This window comes from Torulaspora delbrueckii, chromosome 3, assembly GCF_000243375.1.
Source record: "Torulaspora delbrueckii CBS 1146 chromosome 3, complete genome".
Classification (NCBI taxonomy): domain Eukaryota; kingdom Fungi; phylum Ascomycota; class Saccharomycetes; order Saccharomycetales; family Saccharomycetaceae; genus Torulaspora; species Torulaspora delbrueckii.
The window spans coordinates 441811-457184 of NC_016503.1; the positions used below are offsets into that span (position 1 = coordinate 441811).

General features: G+C 42.6%; 9 protein-coding genes and 1 non-coding gene across 10 annotated transcripts; 7 read left to right on the top strand and 3 right to left on the bottom strand.

Annotated features, from left to right (window-relative positions):
* Positions 1–194: 194 nt before the first annotated feature.
* GDA1 (guanosine diphosphatase) lies at positions 195–1805 on the top strand (the record flags this gene model as incomplete). The annotated part of the gene is made up of 1 exon (XM_003680306.1): positions 195–1805. The coding sequence occupies one exon, from the start codon at positions 195–197 to the stop codon at positions 1803–1805; it is 1611 nt and encodes a 536-aa protein (XP_003680354.1).
* A 291-nt stretch (positions 1806–2096) lies between these two features.
* Positions 2097–3704, top strand: YEF1 (NADH/NAD(+) kinase; the record flags this gene model as incomplete). Its single annotated transcript, XM_003680307.1, has 1 exon — positions 2097–3704. The coding sequence occupies one exon, from the start codon at positions 2097–2099 to the stop codon at positions 3702–3704; it is 1608 nt and encodes a 535-aa protein (XP_003680355.1).
* A 315-nt stretch (positions 3705–4019) lies between these two features.
* On the top strand, positions 4020–5459 carry UTR2 (chitin transglycosylase UTR2; the record flags this gene model as incomplete). Its single annotated transcript, XM_003680308.1, has 1 exon — positions 4020–5459. The coding sequence occupies one exon, from the start codon at positions 4020–4022 to the stop codon at positions 5457–5459; it is 1440 nt and encodes a 479-aa protein (XP_003680356.1).
* Positions 5460–5571: 112 nt separating this feature from the next.
* On the bottom strand, positions 5572–5904 carry CYC7 (cytochrome c; the record flags this gene model as incomplete). The annotated part of the gene is made up of 1 exon (XM_003680309.1): positions 5572–5904. One exon carries the CDS (start codon positions 5902–5904, stop codon positions 5572–5574), a length of 333 nt encoding a protein of 110 aa, XP_003680357.1.
* Positions 5905–6393: 489 nt separating this feature from the next.
* On the top strand, positions 6394–7053 carry UTR4 (putative acireductone synthase UTR4; the record flags this gene model as incomplete). The annotated part of the gene is made up of 1 exon (XM_003680310.1): positions 6394–7053. The coding sequence occupies one exon, from the start codon at positions 6394–6396 to the stop codon at positions 7051–7053; it is 660 nt and encodes a 219-aa protein (XP_003680358.1).
* A 36-nt stretch (positions 7054–7089) lies between these two features.
* RAD23 (Rad23p) lies at positions 7090–8196 on the bottom strand (the record flags this gene model as incomplete). The annotated part of the gene is made up of 1 exon (XM_003680311.1): positions 7090–8196. One exon carries the CDS (start codon positions 8194–8196, stop codon positions 7090–7092), a length of 1107 nt encoding a protein of 368 aa, XP_003680359.1.
* A 195-nt stretch (positions 8197–8391) lies between these two features.
* On the bottom strand, positions 8392–9780 carry ANP1 (Anp1p; the record flags this gene model as incomplete). Its single annotated transcript, XM_003680312.1, has 1 exon — positions 8392–9780. The coding sequence occupies one exon, from the start codon at positions 9778–9780 to the stop codon at positions 8392–8394; it is 1389 nt and encodes a 462-aa protein (XP_003680360.1).
* A 1563-nt stretch (positions 9781–11343) lies between these two features.
* On the top strand, positions 11344–11817 carry HYP2 (translation elongation factor eIF-5A; the record flags this gene model as incomplete). The annotated part of the gene is made up of 1 exon (XM_003680313.1): positions 11344–11817. One exon carries the CDS (start codon positions 11344–11346, stop codon positions 11815–11817), a length of 474 nt encoding a protein of 157 aa, XP_003680361.1.
* A 154-nt stretch (positions 11818–11971) lies between these two features.
* On the top strand, positions 11972–12053 carry TDEL0Ctrna6S. The gene has a single exon. It is a non-coding gene; the product is annotated as a tRNA-Ser (tRNA).
* A 37-nt stretch (positions 12054–12090) lies between these two features.
* Positions 12091–15048, top strand: MCM3 (MCM DNA helicase complex subunit MCM3; the record flags this gene model as incomplete). The annotated part of the gene is made up of 1 exon (XM_003680314.1): positions 12091–15048. One exon carries the CDS (start codon positions 12091–12093, stop codon positions 15046–15048), a length of 2958 nt encoding a protein of 985 aa, XP_003680362.1.
* Positions 15049–15374: the final 326 nt, after the last annotated feature.

Sequence of the window (15374 nt, forward strand, 5' to 3'; positions counted from 1 at the left end):
TGCTAGACCTAACATGAACCACTCTTCTCCAGTAGTTAATCCGTTATCGATGATTCATGTTTCGTGAAACTTTTGGCGTTTTTTACCAATGCCTGGTATAGAAAAATAGTCAACATGAAAACAACAGAATGGACTTATAGGTTCTTCTTTACTCTACCTCTGCTGAGATTTACCCGTGACATCAATAGCTTAGGATGGTGAGGAATTATAGATTCATCATCTTTGCGTTTGTAGCGATTATGCTACTTGCGCTGATCAAATCCTCCACATCTGTTAAGTCGGCCAGCGATATCGTCAGAGTCGTTTCTCCTACTGCCAGTAGACCGGATGTGCCACAGGACTTCAGTGCTCTTCCAATTGATGACGAACCAGGTTATATTGTTGACGATAAGACTGATAATGGTAACCCGAGTGTTGCTAGTGCCGTGAAAGAACACTCCTCAGGTGCCATTTCCAATGCCAAATCCACTTCAAGTGCTTCTGCAGAATACTCGACCAGCAAAAAATGTGATAAGGATCATCAGTTCGTTTTAATGATTGATGCTGGTTCTTCGGGATCTCGTATTCACGTCTATGAATTTGACGTTTGTACGCAGCCTCCAACATTGATCGAAGAGACTTTCAAAATGCTAGAACCGGGCTTGTCCTCCTATGACACAGATGCTGATGGTGCCGCCAGATCTTTGGATCCGTTGTTGGAACGTGCTTTGGAGACAATTCCAAAGGATAAGAGAGGTTGTGCACCCGTGGCTGTGAAGGCCACTGCTGGTTTGAGATTACTCGGTGATGCCAAGGCTGATAAGATTCTCTCTGCTGTGCGTAGCCATCTGGAGAATGACTATCCTTTCCCTGTGGTGCAAGGCGATGGTGTTTCTGTGATGGGAGGTGACGACGAAGGTGTTTACGCGTGGATTACTACCAACTATCTGTTAGGTAACATTGGTGCGGGGTCTAAGATTCCAACCAGCGCTGTGTTTGACCTTGGTGGTGGTTCCACTCAAATTGTTTTTGAGCCAACCTTTCCTCCAAATGAAAAGATGATTGATGGAGAACACAAGTATGAACTAACATTTGGTGGCCAGAAGTACACCTTGTACCAATTTTCTCATTTGGGCTACGGTTTGAACCAAGGTAGAAACAAGATTAATGCTTTGATTGTGGAAACAGCCATTTCTGAAGGAAAGATTGAAAGAGGTGATACAAAGACGACTCACAAGTTGTCTTCCCCTTGCTTGCCTCCAAAAGTCGTTGCCTCTAAACAGGTAGTTAAATTGGACGATGGTACGAAATATACCATCGATTTCAAAGGTCCACTACAACCAGCTGGGGCTCAATGTAGATATTTGGCTGACAAGATCCTAAAAAAAGACGCAAAATGTAGCCAGCCACCATGTTCATTTAACGGAGTTCACCAACCTTCCCTAGTCCATACTTTTAAGGAGAGAAACGACCTTTATGTTTTCTCTTACTTCTACGACAGAACTCAACCCTTGGGCTTACCGCTATCCTTCAAGTTAGATGAGTTGGTTGACCTCACCAAAATGGTCTGTAATGGAGAAGAAGTTTGGGAAAGTGTCTTCAGTGGGGTGGAAGGGTCTGTTGAAGAATTGAAGAAAGATCCAAAATGGTGTATAGATTTGTCATTCCAAGTTTCTTTACTGCACACTGGTTACGAGATTCCACTCTACAGAGAACTAAAGACAGCCAAGACCATCGCAGATAACGAGGTTGGTTGGTGTCTAGGTGCGTCTTTGCCACTGATCGAAGCAGACACTTGGAAGTGTAAAGTTGACAAGATAATTTGATCGAACGATCGAACTTTTGTAGAATAATCTAAGGCTTTTCACGGTATCTATTCCAGGAAGTTCCATAGTTGAGAGGCGTTTCGCTGCATTTATAAAATAGATTTGAGAAATCCCTCTACCATCCAAGTTTCTCTCTTCGTGCCGTCGAGAGGATCTCGCAAGTGCGTTGAAAAAATCCCTTTGTAGTTGACCTGGGGGTAAAACCAACTTAACTGATAGTGGATTGAGGTTACTAGACTCGATCAATATTGCATATCCATCGATCTGTCGATCGAGTTAGTGCTATAGAGGATGTCATTGCCAAATTCAGCGGAAGAATGTGTGACTCGCATTTACAAAGATTGCGATAAGAAGTCGAAGGGAAATAGTAAGACCGTGGAGCAGAAGAACACTTCCTATACTAAGCAGAGACGTAAATCCGCCACTCACCGTTCTGTTCCTAGTCTCGGTTTTTGTAAGGAACTCAACTACATTGACGATGATAAAAAGAGAGAGCGTATTAACGATTTAAATGAGGCCAAAGCGATGATCAGAAGGCTATCTGGTGATAGCCATCCACCCAAGGTAACAGCAACGAAATCACATTTCCAGCTATCTTCCACAGCTTATGGTGTGAGAATGTTGTCGAAGGATCTATCCAACACCAGGGTGGAACTAAAAGTGGAAAATCTGATGATTGTCACAAAGACACACGACGTATCTTTGATCTACTTGACAAGAGAACTTGTTGAATGGCTATTGATCAATTACCCAAAGGTTACTGTTTATGTTGGCGAGGATATGAAGAACTCCAAGAAATTTAGTGCAGAGGACCTATGCAAGGACAGTAGATGTGAAAATAGAAGAATAAAATATTGGAATCCCAAGTTTGTGGATGAACATGATAACTTTTTTGATCTAATTGTAACCTTGGGCGGTGACGGTACAGTTTTGTTCGTTTCTTCGGTCTTCCAGAGACATGTACCACCTGTCCTATCGTTTTCACTGGGATCCCTAGGGTTCTTAACCAACTTCCAATTCGAGAATTTCAAAGAAGATCTTGCTACCGTGTTGAACAACAGGATCAAAACCAATTTAAGAATGAGATTGGATTGTAAAGCTTACCGCAGACGTCCACCAATTATAGACCCAAATACAGGTAAGAAAACATGTGTCACTGAACTGGTAGGACAGCATCAAGTGCTTAACGAACTGACAATCGATAGAGGTCCGAGTCCCTTCATCTCTATGTTGGAGTTATATGGTGATAATTCACTCTTAACAATGGCCCAGGCAGACGGCTTAATTATAGCGACTCCAACGGGTTCCACAGCGTACTCACTAAGTGCAGGAGGGTCTCTAGTCTACCCCAGCGTGAACGCGATCGCTGTCACACCTATCTGCCCTCATACTCTAAGTTTCAGACCAATTATTTTACCCGAGAGTATGACCCTCAAAGTGAGAGTATCCATGAAATCAAGAGCTACTGCATGGGCCGCGTTCGACGGTAAGAGTCGGCTAGAGCTAAAGAAAGGTGATTACATCACAATCCAAGCCAGTCCCTACTCTTTCCCCACAGTGGAATCTCACCCCACAGAATTCATCGACAGTATTAGCCGAACACTAAATTGGAATGTGCGAGAGCAGCAACGCTCATTTACACACATGCTATCACGCAAGAACCAAGAAAAGTACGCCAGTGATGCAGGAAACACCCGTGCCGACGACGAAGAAGTCGAGGAAGTGATAATTGACAAGAACAAAAAACCTCCAAAATTTAGGCTTCACGATAACGCCGATGATGACAATGACGACGAGAACGAGGAAGCTTTAGAAGACGACACTAGTTTAGCTCCCGTGAGCCCGAAGAGTAAACCAATCGACCAAATTAGATCTCCTCAGGCGAATTTCACCATCTAAGTATAACCATTTCTGTATACCATTCACCAAAAAGACTTTTTCACTATAGAGCATTGGAGCCTAATTGGGTATAATCTCGAAAAAAAATCTTCAGGGCGCGAACTAACGCTTCCCATTTTGGAGGTAAAGTGCATCTCTTTTCCTAAAATAGGCAAATAAGTTGAATAGTAACCAAGATGAGACGTCGATCGAATTAGTTGTTGGAAGCATCCATGAGGGTCCTTCGATGATATAAAAAGATGGTTCTGGGCTCGATAGTTTCTAAACTTATCCCCATTCCTGAAGAAACAACCTGAAACAACCTGAAACACAACGATGATCTGGGCTGTATTACTTTTGGGTTTGGTTAAACACATTCTATTAGCTGAAGCTGCGACATGCAATGCTACTCAGGCTTGTCCGGAAGAATTGCCTTGCTGTTCGCAATTCGGTGAATGTGGTACTGGTAGTTACTGTCTGGGTGGTTGTAACCCAATGTTCTCATACAAGGCTGAGGCTTGTATGCCAATGCCTGTATGTAAGGATATGAATACTGTTTTTGACGATTATTCTTCGAAAGTGGTAAGTCATGATGAATATTTGGGGAATGCTTCTGAAGCCGACTGGATTTACTCTGGTTACCTGTACGATTACGAAGATGAAGAAAGCATGTTGATTGCTATGCCAAAATATTCCGCTGGTACAGTTCTTTCTTCGACGACTTACCTATGGTACGGTAAAGTGAGTGCCAGAGTTAAGTCATCTCACAGAGGTGGTGTTGTTTCTGCTTTTATTTTGTTCTCCAACGTTCAGGATGAAATCGATTACGAATTTGTTGGTGCCGATCTAGAGACTGTTCAAACTAACTTGTATTTCGAGGGTGTTTTGAACTACAATCAAAGTAGAAACATTAGTACAACAGATACTTTTGAAAACTACCATGATTACGAAGTCGATTGGCAAGAGGATCAAATCACTTGGTCGGTTGACGGTGTTGTTGGTAGAACTTTGTTCAGAAATGAGACTTACAATGAGACCTCGCAACGTTACGAATTCCCTCAAACTCCTTCAAGAGTTCAATTGTCCATTTGGCCAGCTGGTAACTCCACTAATGCTCCTGGTACTATCGCTTGGGCCGGTGGTTTGATCGATTGGGATGCTGATGACTTGAAAGATCCTGGTTATTACTATGCTGCTGTGAAGGAAGTCAACGTGACATGTTATGATCCTCCAAGCTATGTCAAGAAGAACGGTACCAAATCCTACGTTTTCGCCAATGAGGACAGTTATATGAGCGAGGACATTGCCATTACTGACGACGAATCGATTTTGTACTCCAACAAAGGCTCTGGTCTAGACCCAGACAATGGTAAGTCTTCTTCCTCATCCTCTTCCTCGTCTTCATCAACGTCAAGTTCATCTTCCTCTTCCTCTTCATCTTCAGCCTCATCTTCATCTTCAGCCTCATCTTCATCTTCAGCCTCCTCTTCTTCCTCTTCCTCTTCAAAGAGCAGCTCCAAGGACACTACTGCTACTACCACTGCTCAATCCACTGCTCAATCCACTGCTCAAACCGCTGCTCAAACTACTTCTTCAAGTACCCAAACAATCTCGCCAGAACAAAGCACCGGATTCGTTCAAAACATGAACTCCAGCAGTAAGAGCGGCAGCACTTCTCAAACTCAAACCCAATCTGCATCCTCCGCAACCAATGGCGCTAACTCCCTACCCATTGGTATGCCATTAGCCGGTCTATTACTAGGCTACCTATTGTAACTTGTATAATAGAAAAGTTGTAATCTAAAAAAGTAATTTCAATGAATAAATAATTAATAAATAAACGTAAAAGTCATCGCTATCAACAGAATAATGGTTTTAATGACGGTTATTATTTACAAGCCTTGGCCAAGTAAGTAACCAAATCGTTTCTGTCCTTCTCCTTCTTCAAACCACCGAAGGCCATCTTGGTACCTGGAATGTACTTCTTTGGGTTTTCCAAGTAATCGGACATATGTTGTTCATCCCACAAGATGTTCTTCTTGATGTTAGCATCGGTGTAAGAGTAACCTTCGGCTTGACCGGAATGACGACCAAAGACACCGTGTAGGTTTGGACCGACCTTGTGTGGACCACCTTTTTCAGTGGTGTGACATTGCAAACATCTAGTCTTGAATAGAGTTGCACCCTTCTTAGCGGAACCTGGTTGATATGGAGCTGGCATTGTATGTGTTTATAAAATCTGATGTGTGTGTTTTCTAAAAACAAAGAAAGAAATAAAAGAACAATTAGATTCGAATCCAATCGTGTTCTACTTTATATTACAACTTTCAAGGTGAAAAATTCTGATATATCTATCGTTCTTTGAGCGTATTACGCTTCATTTCGTTAAATCCATTAATCCCGAAGAACAATGAAATTACGATCTAGCCCTAAATTGCCCCTCGGCAGTTTGGCGCATAAACTCCTTCAAGCCCTAATTCAGACGCCCCCACGCGCCGCGCCCACGCTTAAAGTTTTTGGACGAATATTATTGGTCGAAAATTAAAATTATTTAATTATTTAATTATTTTGTTATTTTATTTAATTTCAAGTGTCAGTATTCAGGATTGTGACACTTTGTCAAGGTGGCTATCCAGCTTAGTTGATTGATTTTTTAACATGCATCGGTACATTTGAAGCAAAAGGCTATGGATTACAACAGTGTATCGGTATGTCGTTTAAAGCTTTGCTACTGGATATTGAGGGGACTGTCTGTCCAATTGCATTTGTCAAGGATGTTTTATTCCCTTTCTTTAGTTCGAAAGTATCGGTTCTATTGCAATCCAATGATCCAGAGGTAAAGAGATTGCTGGCGCAATTTCCTGCACAGGACAATTTACAAGAATATATTCAGGATCTAGTGGCTCGCGATGTCAAGGATCCGATTTTGAAGCAATTGCAAGGTCATGTCTGGGCACAGGGTTATTACAATGGTGAGATCAAAGCTCCCGTTTATAAGGATGCCATTGAACTGATCAAGAGAAAACCAGAGGTCTACATTTACTCGAGTGGATCCGTTAAGGCGCAGAAACTACTGTTCGGTCACGTGGAAGACCCTTCCAGTACCAAATCTATTGATTTACAACCTTTTATCAAAAGTTTCTTTGATATTAACACGTCTGGTAAGAAGACTGAACCAGAATCATACCAAAAAATTTTACAAAATATCGGCAAGCAACCGGACGATGTCCTCTTCATCAGCGATAATATCCTTGAGTTAGACGCTGCTAGTCAAGTGGGCCTAGAAACGATCCTAGCCGTGAGACCCGGGAACCCTCCAGTTACTGACATCAAGAACTATAGTATACTTGAGGATTACTCCACTTTGTGAATGGTATTAACATGTATACATACACTCGCTGGATCTTTAATCTCCAAACTCGTTAAATAGCATATTGGCCGCGATCTCTTCATTCTTACCGCATGCAAAATATACTTGCATCACTAGCGCACGTTCAAACCCAAGTTCACAAAGACGAGCAATCGCTTGTTCATCACTCTCAGAGACTTCAACGTTAACTTCTTCACCTTGTTGTCCCGCAGCAACGGCACCGCCCTCTGTGCCCTCATCCATGCCAGTCATTGCATCTTCCAAATTCTCACCCACAGCTTCTAACAACATCGAGACAAAGACCTCTGGGTTTGCCACGATTTGTTCACGAAGTTGAGGGAATCTATTGCTTAAACTCTCCAACAATGGAGCCAATGCTTCTGGGTTACCAGAGACAACCTGCCTCAACGCAAGAAGATCCTCCATAGTCAAACCTATTGATCCTGGTGGACCACCTGTTGTTCCTTCCCCACCGGTCTCACCGCCTGGAGCACCACCACGTTGTGCTGCCTGGGCGAAAAGGTCTTCTCCTGCAGCTTCTCCAGTAGGCTCAGTGTTTGATTCTGTCTCTTGCTGTTCTTCCTCTTGTTCTTGCGGCTGTTCTGCCTGCTGTTGTGGTTGCTGCTGTTGTTGTAAGTTTTCTGGGATACCCATCAGTAAATACTCCACAGCTCTGTCTGGGTTATTAAAGGCCGCCCTTAGTGCTCGATCAACTTGTTCTCTTTCATAACCCATTTCCATAATTCTCTCTACTGCTTCGTTCCTTTGTGCTCCCACGACAAAACCTGGATCGGTAGTTGAACTGGCCTCTTGCTGAGTTTCCGCAGCGGGGGTCTCTGACTGTGGTGCTGGTGACTGTGATACTGGTGCTGAAGTTTCTTTACTTTGTGGTTCTGTAACGGTTGTAGTAGTAGATTTCTTCTTTGAAATCATGAATATCACTTGATCCCCATCTTTCAGCCCAGACTCTTGCAATGATTTAGAATCCTGAAGCACCTTACCAGAGTAGATCAACTTGATTTGACCTTCTTCGCATTCTTTCTTTTGTGCCAATTGTACCTTTGCATCTAAAACGCTGCTGGAAAGATCCAAATCCAAAGGAATCTTCTCCTTCTTAAAATCTTTGAAAGTTATGCTCACCATGGTTTCTTGACAATTGGTAAGACCAATGAGAAGGAAATTCGAACTTGAAAGTGTTGTTCAATTGAGTTTAGTCTCAGCGCCACCCTTCTATTGAAGTTACAATTTTTCTACAAGTGGTTGTCCGTTGAGGGTGACGCTCTTCATAGTGTATATTTTACATAGTAAAGGAACAGAAGTATATGCATTGTTGAATTATCAATTATTGTCTGGATCAAAGTCTAATGGGACCTCGTCCTGTGGGTGCTCATCGATTACTTCTTCTTGTAAACGATTTTGTACTTTTTCATCTGGTGTAATGTCGCTTTCGTCGTTGTCAGACCAGTCGACGACGATTTGGTTTTCGTAGGCTTCGGTATGATCCAGGTTCTTCAAAATAGACTGTCTCTCGTCTGACCAGTCCATTCTGACGTCGTCGAAACCGACTTCCCAAATTCTGTCGTAAAACTCACGTAACCTTGTTTCGTCCAGAATCCTCTTCTCTTCTTCGGCCATCCAAGCCATATGCTTTAGATCTTCAGTCGAAGGCTCATAGATGTGCCATATGACGTAGTGAGGCAACCCGACAACATTATAATTCATTCTACGGGACAATTTGCCAAATGCTTCGGTTTCGGCATGCTTTTCGAAGGAGAAAGCTGGGAAATGGGAACCTGTTCTGAAAACTTTAGCCTTTGCTAAAATAGAGACACCACCAATCCCATCCAATTCCATTTCGTCCTCAGGATTACCGTTAGGGTCTCTCATGTAGGCAAGATGTGTTCTCCAAGTGGCAAACTCAGGATATCCTTCAACGATGACAGAGTCCTCGTCGGTTAAAGTGTTGGCCAGCTGAATACCGGCTTCAGATTCTTTCCACGAGTTGAGATCATATGGCTGGATGTTCCCCAGCCAGTCAGGCAACGGTCTCCACACATTGGGCACAATGACATCTCTATCATGGTGCATTAGGTCTTCCATGATCGATATTGGTGCAATCTCCACATCCACATCTCTCCAGTAGACCCACGAATGATATGGTTTCAGTGTCACGGACCCTAGCCAGTTACGAGCACGAGCCATGAGCTTTCTTCTGGGCCCTTGAGCTGCAAAACCGTGTCTATCGGAGAAGGATTGACCAATGGCCTGACCAAAATCCTTCTCAAAAATTTCAATATTTCCAAATCGCTTATTGCGATCCTTCTGAGACTGTGCAATTTGCAAGTGGTGCAATAATTCACCCATGGTATCATCGGAAGAGTCACTCACCAAGAATGACATGTCTATAAGGTTATGTGGGTAACTCAGTTCACTCATGTGGCCGAAGAACCGAGGCAAATGTTGAGCTGCATCTCTTAATGGAACCAAAAACAGGATCCTGTTGCCCCTCTGCCAACCATCTCTATCACCTTGGTAATTTCGCAGATCATAGTATTCTACACCAGGAACATTCTTAAAATTTGGTACAAATGGCTTGAAGAACGGCAGTGTATTGAGACTGAATGAGCTCGAGGACGAAAAAAGCAGCCTGAAAAGAACCCAAACGGCCAGCAGGGTACCACAAGTGCTGACCAGCGTCGAGTGGTTCACAAAGTTCTTGTATCTCATGGCTATCGCGCAATCGGTAGTCTTTGGCCATCTACTATCAACTTCTCAGAGGCATTCTTTATTTACATTTCACACTTTTCACTTGGCGAAAAAGTCGGGTCACATCGTCTGGTAGCGCCAGGCGAAAGAACTAATATACTAACTATTACACTTGACTAAATACTGGCATATAAGCTATCTACTTCAATTTACTGTTCGCATTGGCCTGAAAAATGGGAGGAAGTAGAAGTTTTGAACTTCTCGCCAGATCAATCGCGTAATTGAATTTGCTTAGAAGATAAGCTGAAAGGAAGAAGCAATAAACGAAGTACCCTCACAAATTTGCAAGACAGTATGCAGCAAATATCCTGTGTCTCCGCATGCAAACTTCCTTAGTAACAGCTTCTTGCATCTTACCCAATAAACCTCCAGTCGTAAGCGATTATTGGCACAGCAGGTGATTCGATCGACACTTTAGGTATTCTTGCATCCCATTTGCTTTTGCCATGTTTCACATTCTATGTTTGCCATTTTGGTGAATTGTGATTTAATTCCATCCTCTTAAATGAATCATGATTCATCCCGTACGACCTTACTCGCCCAATCTCATCTTCTCAGGTACAGTTGAATCGAGGTTTTATCATAGAAATCGCTAAACAAGTTTGACAGTGCTTCGTGTACTCTCTCTCTCTCTCAATTACTACTTCTTCTAGGCAGAAGTCCGTGGGACCCACTTCAAATTACTGTTTCTAAACATATCACACATTTCACTGTAAAAAATTTACAGTAAGAGCATCGTTACTAGCCGATCATTTCAAATGTATCCTTAGGCCGTTTCTACAGCTCGCAATTGTGATAGGTCGAACCGACTACCAAACAGAGATATAAAAAAACCTAGGCAAATACCACTTTGCAGCAGAGTAGGAACCCAGCAAAGTCAGCGTAGAAATGAACTGGCTAAAGCGAGTTAAATTCCTCTCGAGTAGCAAACTCAAGGCTCCATATAATCCTACTATATCATAAGCCCAGATCCGCTCATGATAGCGCCACGCGAGTGACAAATTCACGTGCACATCCTTGTCCACCTAATCTCATCTGCCTTTCTCTAATCAGAAATTATTAAATTATTGTCCCTTCGAATAAAGAGCCTCACATTGACCCTCATATTAATGCATTACCTCCCCGATAACTATTAGCCTCTCGGCAGCCTCGAAGCTTTAGAGGGGCCTTTAAGTTATCTTTACGAGGTTCAAACCCGATCTGTCCGGTGTCCGGCTCGTTCAAACAGCAATCATTCCTCACGCCCCTCTGAAACCTGCGGTTGTAAAAACTTTTCGTCGTCAATTTAACGGTCTTTTCCCAAATTTTTCCATTTTTTTTTTTTTCCAATGGATGTAAATTTTTTCGTCCCTCTTCGTCGTCGTCGTCGTCGCCCAATTCTACTCTCTTCTACTCACTGTTCTCTCTCGTAATTCTTTCTCTCTTCTTGTTATAAATACTCTCTTATTCATCGATTCGTTATAGTTTCTTTCCATTTTTCCACTAGGGAATCCACTACTATACTACAATTACTTGATAAAAAAAATGGCTGAAGAAGAACACACCTTTGAAACCGTCGATGCCGGTTCCTCCTTGACCTACCCATTGCAATGTTCTGCATTGAGAAAGAACGGGTTCGTTAACATCAAGGGCAGACCTTGTAAGATTGTTGACATGTCTACTTCTAAGACCGGTAAGCACGGTCACGCCAAAGTCCATTTGGTTGCTCTAGATATCTTTACTGGTAAGAAGTTGGAAGATTTGTCCCCATCTACCCACAACATGGAGGTTCCATTCGTTAAGAGAACCGAATACCAGTTGTTGGATATTGATGATGGTTTCTTGTCCTTGATGACCATGGATGGTGAAACCAAGGATGACGTTAGAGCCCCAGAAGGTGAATTGGGTGATTCTATCCAAGCTGCTTTCGACGAAGGTAAGGACTTGAACGTTACCATCATCGCTGCCATGGGTGAAGAAGCCGCTATCTCTTTCAAAGAAGCTCCTAAGTCCGATTAAACGCGGGTGAGAATTAAGTTATAATGCATCATCTTTTAATCCTGTTATATTAGTTTTCTTTAAATTATATCTATTCTAACTCAACCTATTAACTTGTAGATCTGGACTGGGCACTAGTTTGATTTAACAGCCAAGGAAAAACAACCAAAAGTGTGGCAACTTGGCCGAGTGGTTAAGGCGAAAGATTAGAAATCTTTTGGGCTCTGCCCGCGCAGGTTCGAGTCCTGCAGTTGTCGAAATTTGATTTTTTTTAATTTTTTGCCTCTTCAGGTAATGTCTCATCTCTCAATTATGAAGAACCACTTCTTCTTCAGTACCATTCAAAACAACTCTATCATCACCAAGAAGGTCTTAAATATGGATCTGGGTACAGAAGCTGATGGGGATTACAATTTTGTGCCCGACGCAGTTTTCTCGGATAGAGTACGAAGGTTCCAGGAGTTTTTAGATACTTTTACCATCTATAGAGACGCGGTAAGATCTGTTCAACTATACAACAGTGCAATTGAAAATGGGTCCGAGAAAAAAACTGGTAATCCAGATGTACTTTTGCAAAGGATTACTATCTCACTGGATGATTTACGTGAGTTTGATAGGACATTTTGGACCGGTGTGCTCAATGCACCTGCTCATTTCATCCCACCTGCAGAGAAAGCTCTAACTGAGTTAGCCACATCTATCAATGATGTTCCTCAGAACCATTCGATTAGAGCTTCTCTTTCAGCGAAAAGACCTTGGTGTCTTTCTTTCAAAGGTTCATTTGGTTCCCATGCGCTTTCCCCGCGTACTTTGAACTCGCATTTCCTCAATAAATTGGTCTCATTAGAAGGTATCGTCACTAGAACTTCTCTAGTGAGGCCCAAGATTGTTAGGTCTGTTCATTTTGCGGAAAAGACAGGTAGATTTCACTACCGGGACTATACGGATTCCACTACAACTCTCACTACACGGATACCTACACCTGCAATCTATCCGACCGAAGATCAGGATGGTAACAAGCTCACCACTGAGTATGGTTATTGTACTTATTTGGACCATCAGCGGATCACTGTCCAGGAAATGCCCGAGATGGCACCAGCAGGTCAGTTGCCTAGGTCCGTTGATATCATTTTAGATGACGATTTAGTCGACAAGACCAAGCCAGGTGACAGAATCAATGTTGTCGGTGTTTTCAAGTCACTTGGGGCAGGTGGACTTAATCAAAGTGATTCGAACGCATTGAATGGATTTAGGACTTTGATCATAGGTAATACCGTCTACCCTTTGCACGCTAGATCCACAGGTGTCTCGGCTAGGCAAACTTTGACAGATTTCGATATTAGAAACATTAATAAGCTTGCTAAGAGAGTGGATATCTTTGATGTTTTGGCACAATCGCTAGCGCCATCTATTTACGGTCACGAACACATCAAGAGAGCTGTGCTTTTGATGCTTATGGGTGGTGTCGAGAAGAACTTGGAAAATGGATCCCATCTGAGAGGTGATATCAATATCCTAATGGTTGGTGATCCCTCCACGGCTAAATCTCAAATGCTAAGATTCGTCTTAAATACAGCCTCTTTGGCAATCGCTACGACTGGTAGAGGTTCTTCTGGTGTTGGTCTAACAGCAGCCGTGACCACGGATAGAGAGACTGGTGAAAGAAGGTTAGAGGCAGGTGCAATGGTATTAGCGGACCGTGGTATTGTTTGTATTGATGAATTCGATAAGATGACAGATGTCGATAGAGTGGCTATCCATGAAGTCATGGAACAACAAACGGTCACAATCGCCAAGGCTGGTATTCATACAACACTAAATGCCCGTTGTAGTGTCATTGCCGCGGCTAACCCGGTGTTTGGTCAATATGATGTCAATAGAGACCCTCACCAAAATATCGCCTTGCCCGATTCATTACTGTCTCGTTTCGATTTGCTATTTGTTGTCACTGATGACATCAATGAAATAAGGGACAGATCCATCAGTGAACATGTTTTAAGGACTCACAGATATTTGCCTCCAGGATACTTGGAAGGTGAGCCAATTCGCGAGTCCCTGAATCTGTCCCTGTCGGTTGGTGCCGATGATGAAGAAGAGGATAGCATCGAGAACCCTAAGCATAAAGGAGGCCAAGATGGAGATATGGATGAAGAGGATTCTGTTTTTGAAAAATTCAATCCTTTACTTCAAGCAGGTGCAAAATTGGCGAAGAATAGAGGTAATCACAATGGTAGCGATATTCCTAGCATCGTTGCAATCCCATTCTTAAGAAAATATATTCAGTACGCCAAAGAGAGGGTTCAGCCGCAATTGACTCAAGAGGCTATCGATGTCATTGTGAAAAGTTATGCAGAGCTGAGAAATGACGAAAACACAAAGAAATCACCAATTACAGCAAGAACTTTAGAAACTTTGATTAGATTGGCCACGGCCCATGCTAAGGTAAGGCTTTCAAAGACGGTAAACAGACGTGATGCTCTCGTAGCTTCGAATCTTCTGAGATTCGCGTTATTGGGTGAAGATGTTGGAAGTGAAATCTATTATGAAGATGAGAGTGAAGAAGAATTGCTACAAAAGGTTTCGCCCAAAAAATCACCAAAGAAGAAGCAAAGAATTAGGCAGAGAAATGATATTGCTTCATCTCCAACTAAGATAACTACTCCATCTAGGACTCCCAACTTATCTTCCCGTGGTGGTACTCCATCAACCATTCGATCTCGTAGAAAGCTCACATTTGTTGACGATGACGATGACGATGTTGAAGACGAGTCTGACCAAAGCGCCGGAAAAGTTGGGAAAGCGATGTTACCATTGCCTCAAAACGAGGAGGAAGACTTACAAAGAAGATTGCAACAAGGTCTGCGGGTATCGCCTCGTCGTCAGGAACAGGCCCCCGCGCCGGGAGGACCACTCACCGAGGTCGCAGGTACGCCAAGACTACCAAACCTTTCTACTGCTGGACAGGACGAAGGTGACCAGGAAGAAAACGACGCCTTTTTGGCCGAATATGAACCAGGATCTATCTCAACTGGTAGACTGTCTCTGATCTCAGGGATTATCGCACGCTTAATGCAGACAGATTTATTCGAGGAAGAGTCATATCCAAAAGTTGCGTTACTCGAGAGAATTAATGAAGAATTAACTGATGAGGAGAAATTCCAAGTTCCCGAGTACTTGGCAGGTTTGCGGATTATGCAAGCCAGAAATAATCTGATGATTTCTGATGAAGACGGTAAGGTATACAAGGTATAGAAGATTCTACGTCACCACGACCATAGCAGCGTATTTAGTTAAGTTTAAAACTTTCAGTATTACTTTTGTTTTTATTATGCTCAAACGAATACTTTTCTGCCACTTTTAGTATTAAACCCAAATAGTATAGTTCAATACTAAACGTAAATAGAAGAGAGACTAATGTCCAAAAGACATCGTAAAAGCCATTCTCTTGCACCTTCATACAAAACAGAAACACTTGTCGAGCAATTCTAGAAGCATAAGAGTTGCAGGGTTGAAGATTGTTAATTTTTATATGTTTACCCATTGTTCATGCGAGCTAACTTTCATCTTCAATTGAATAA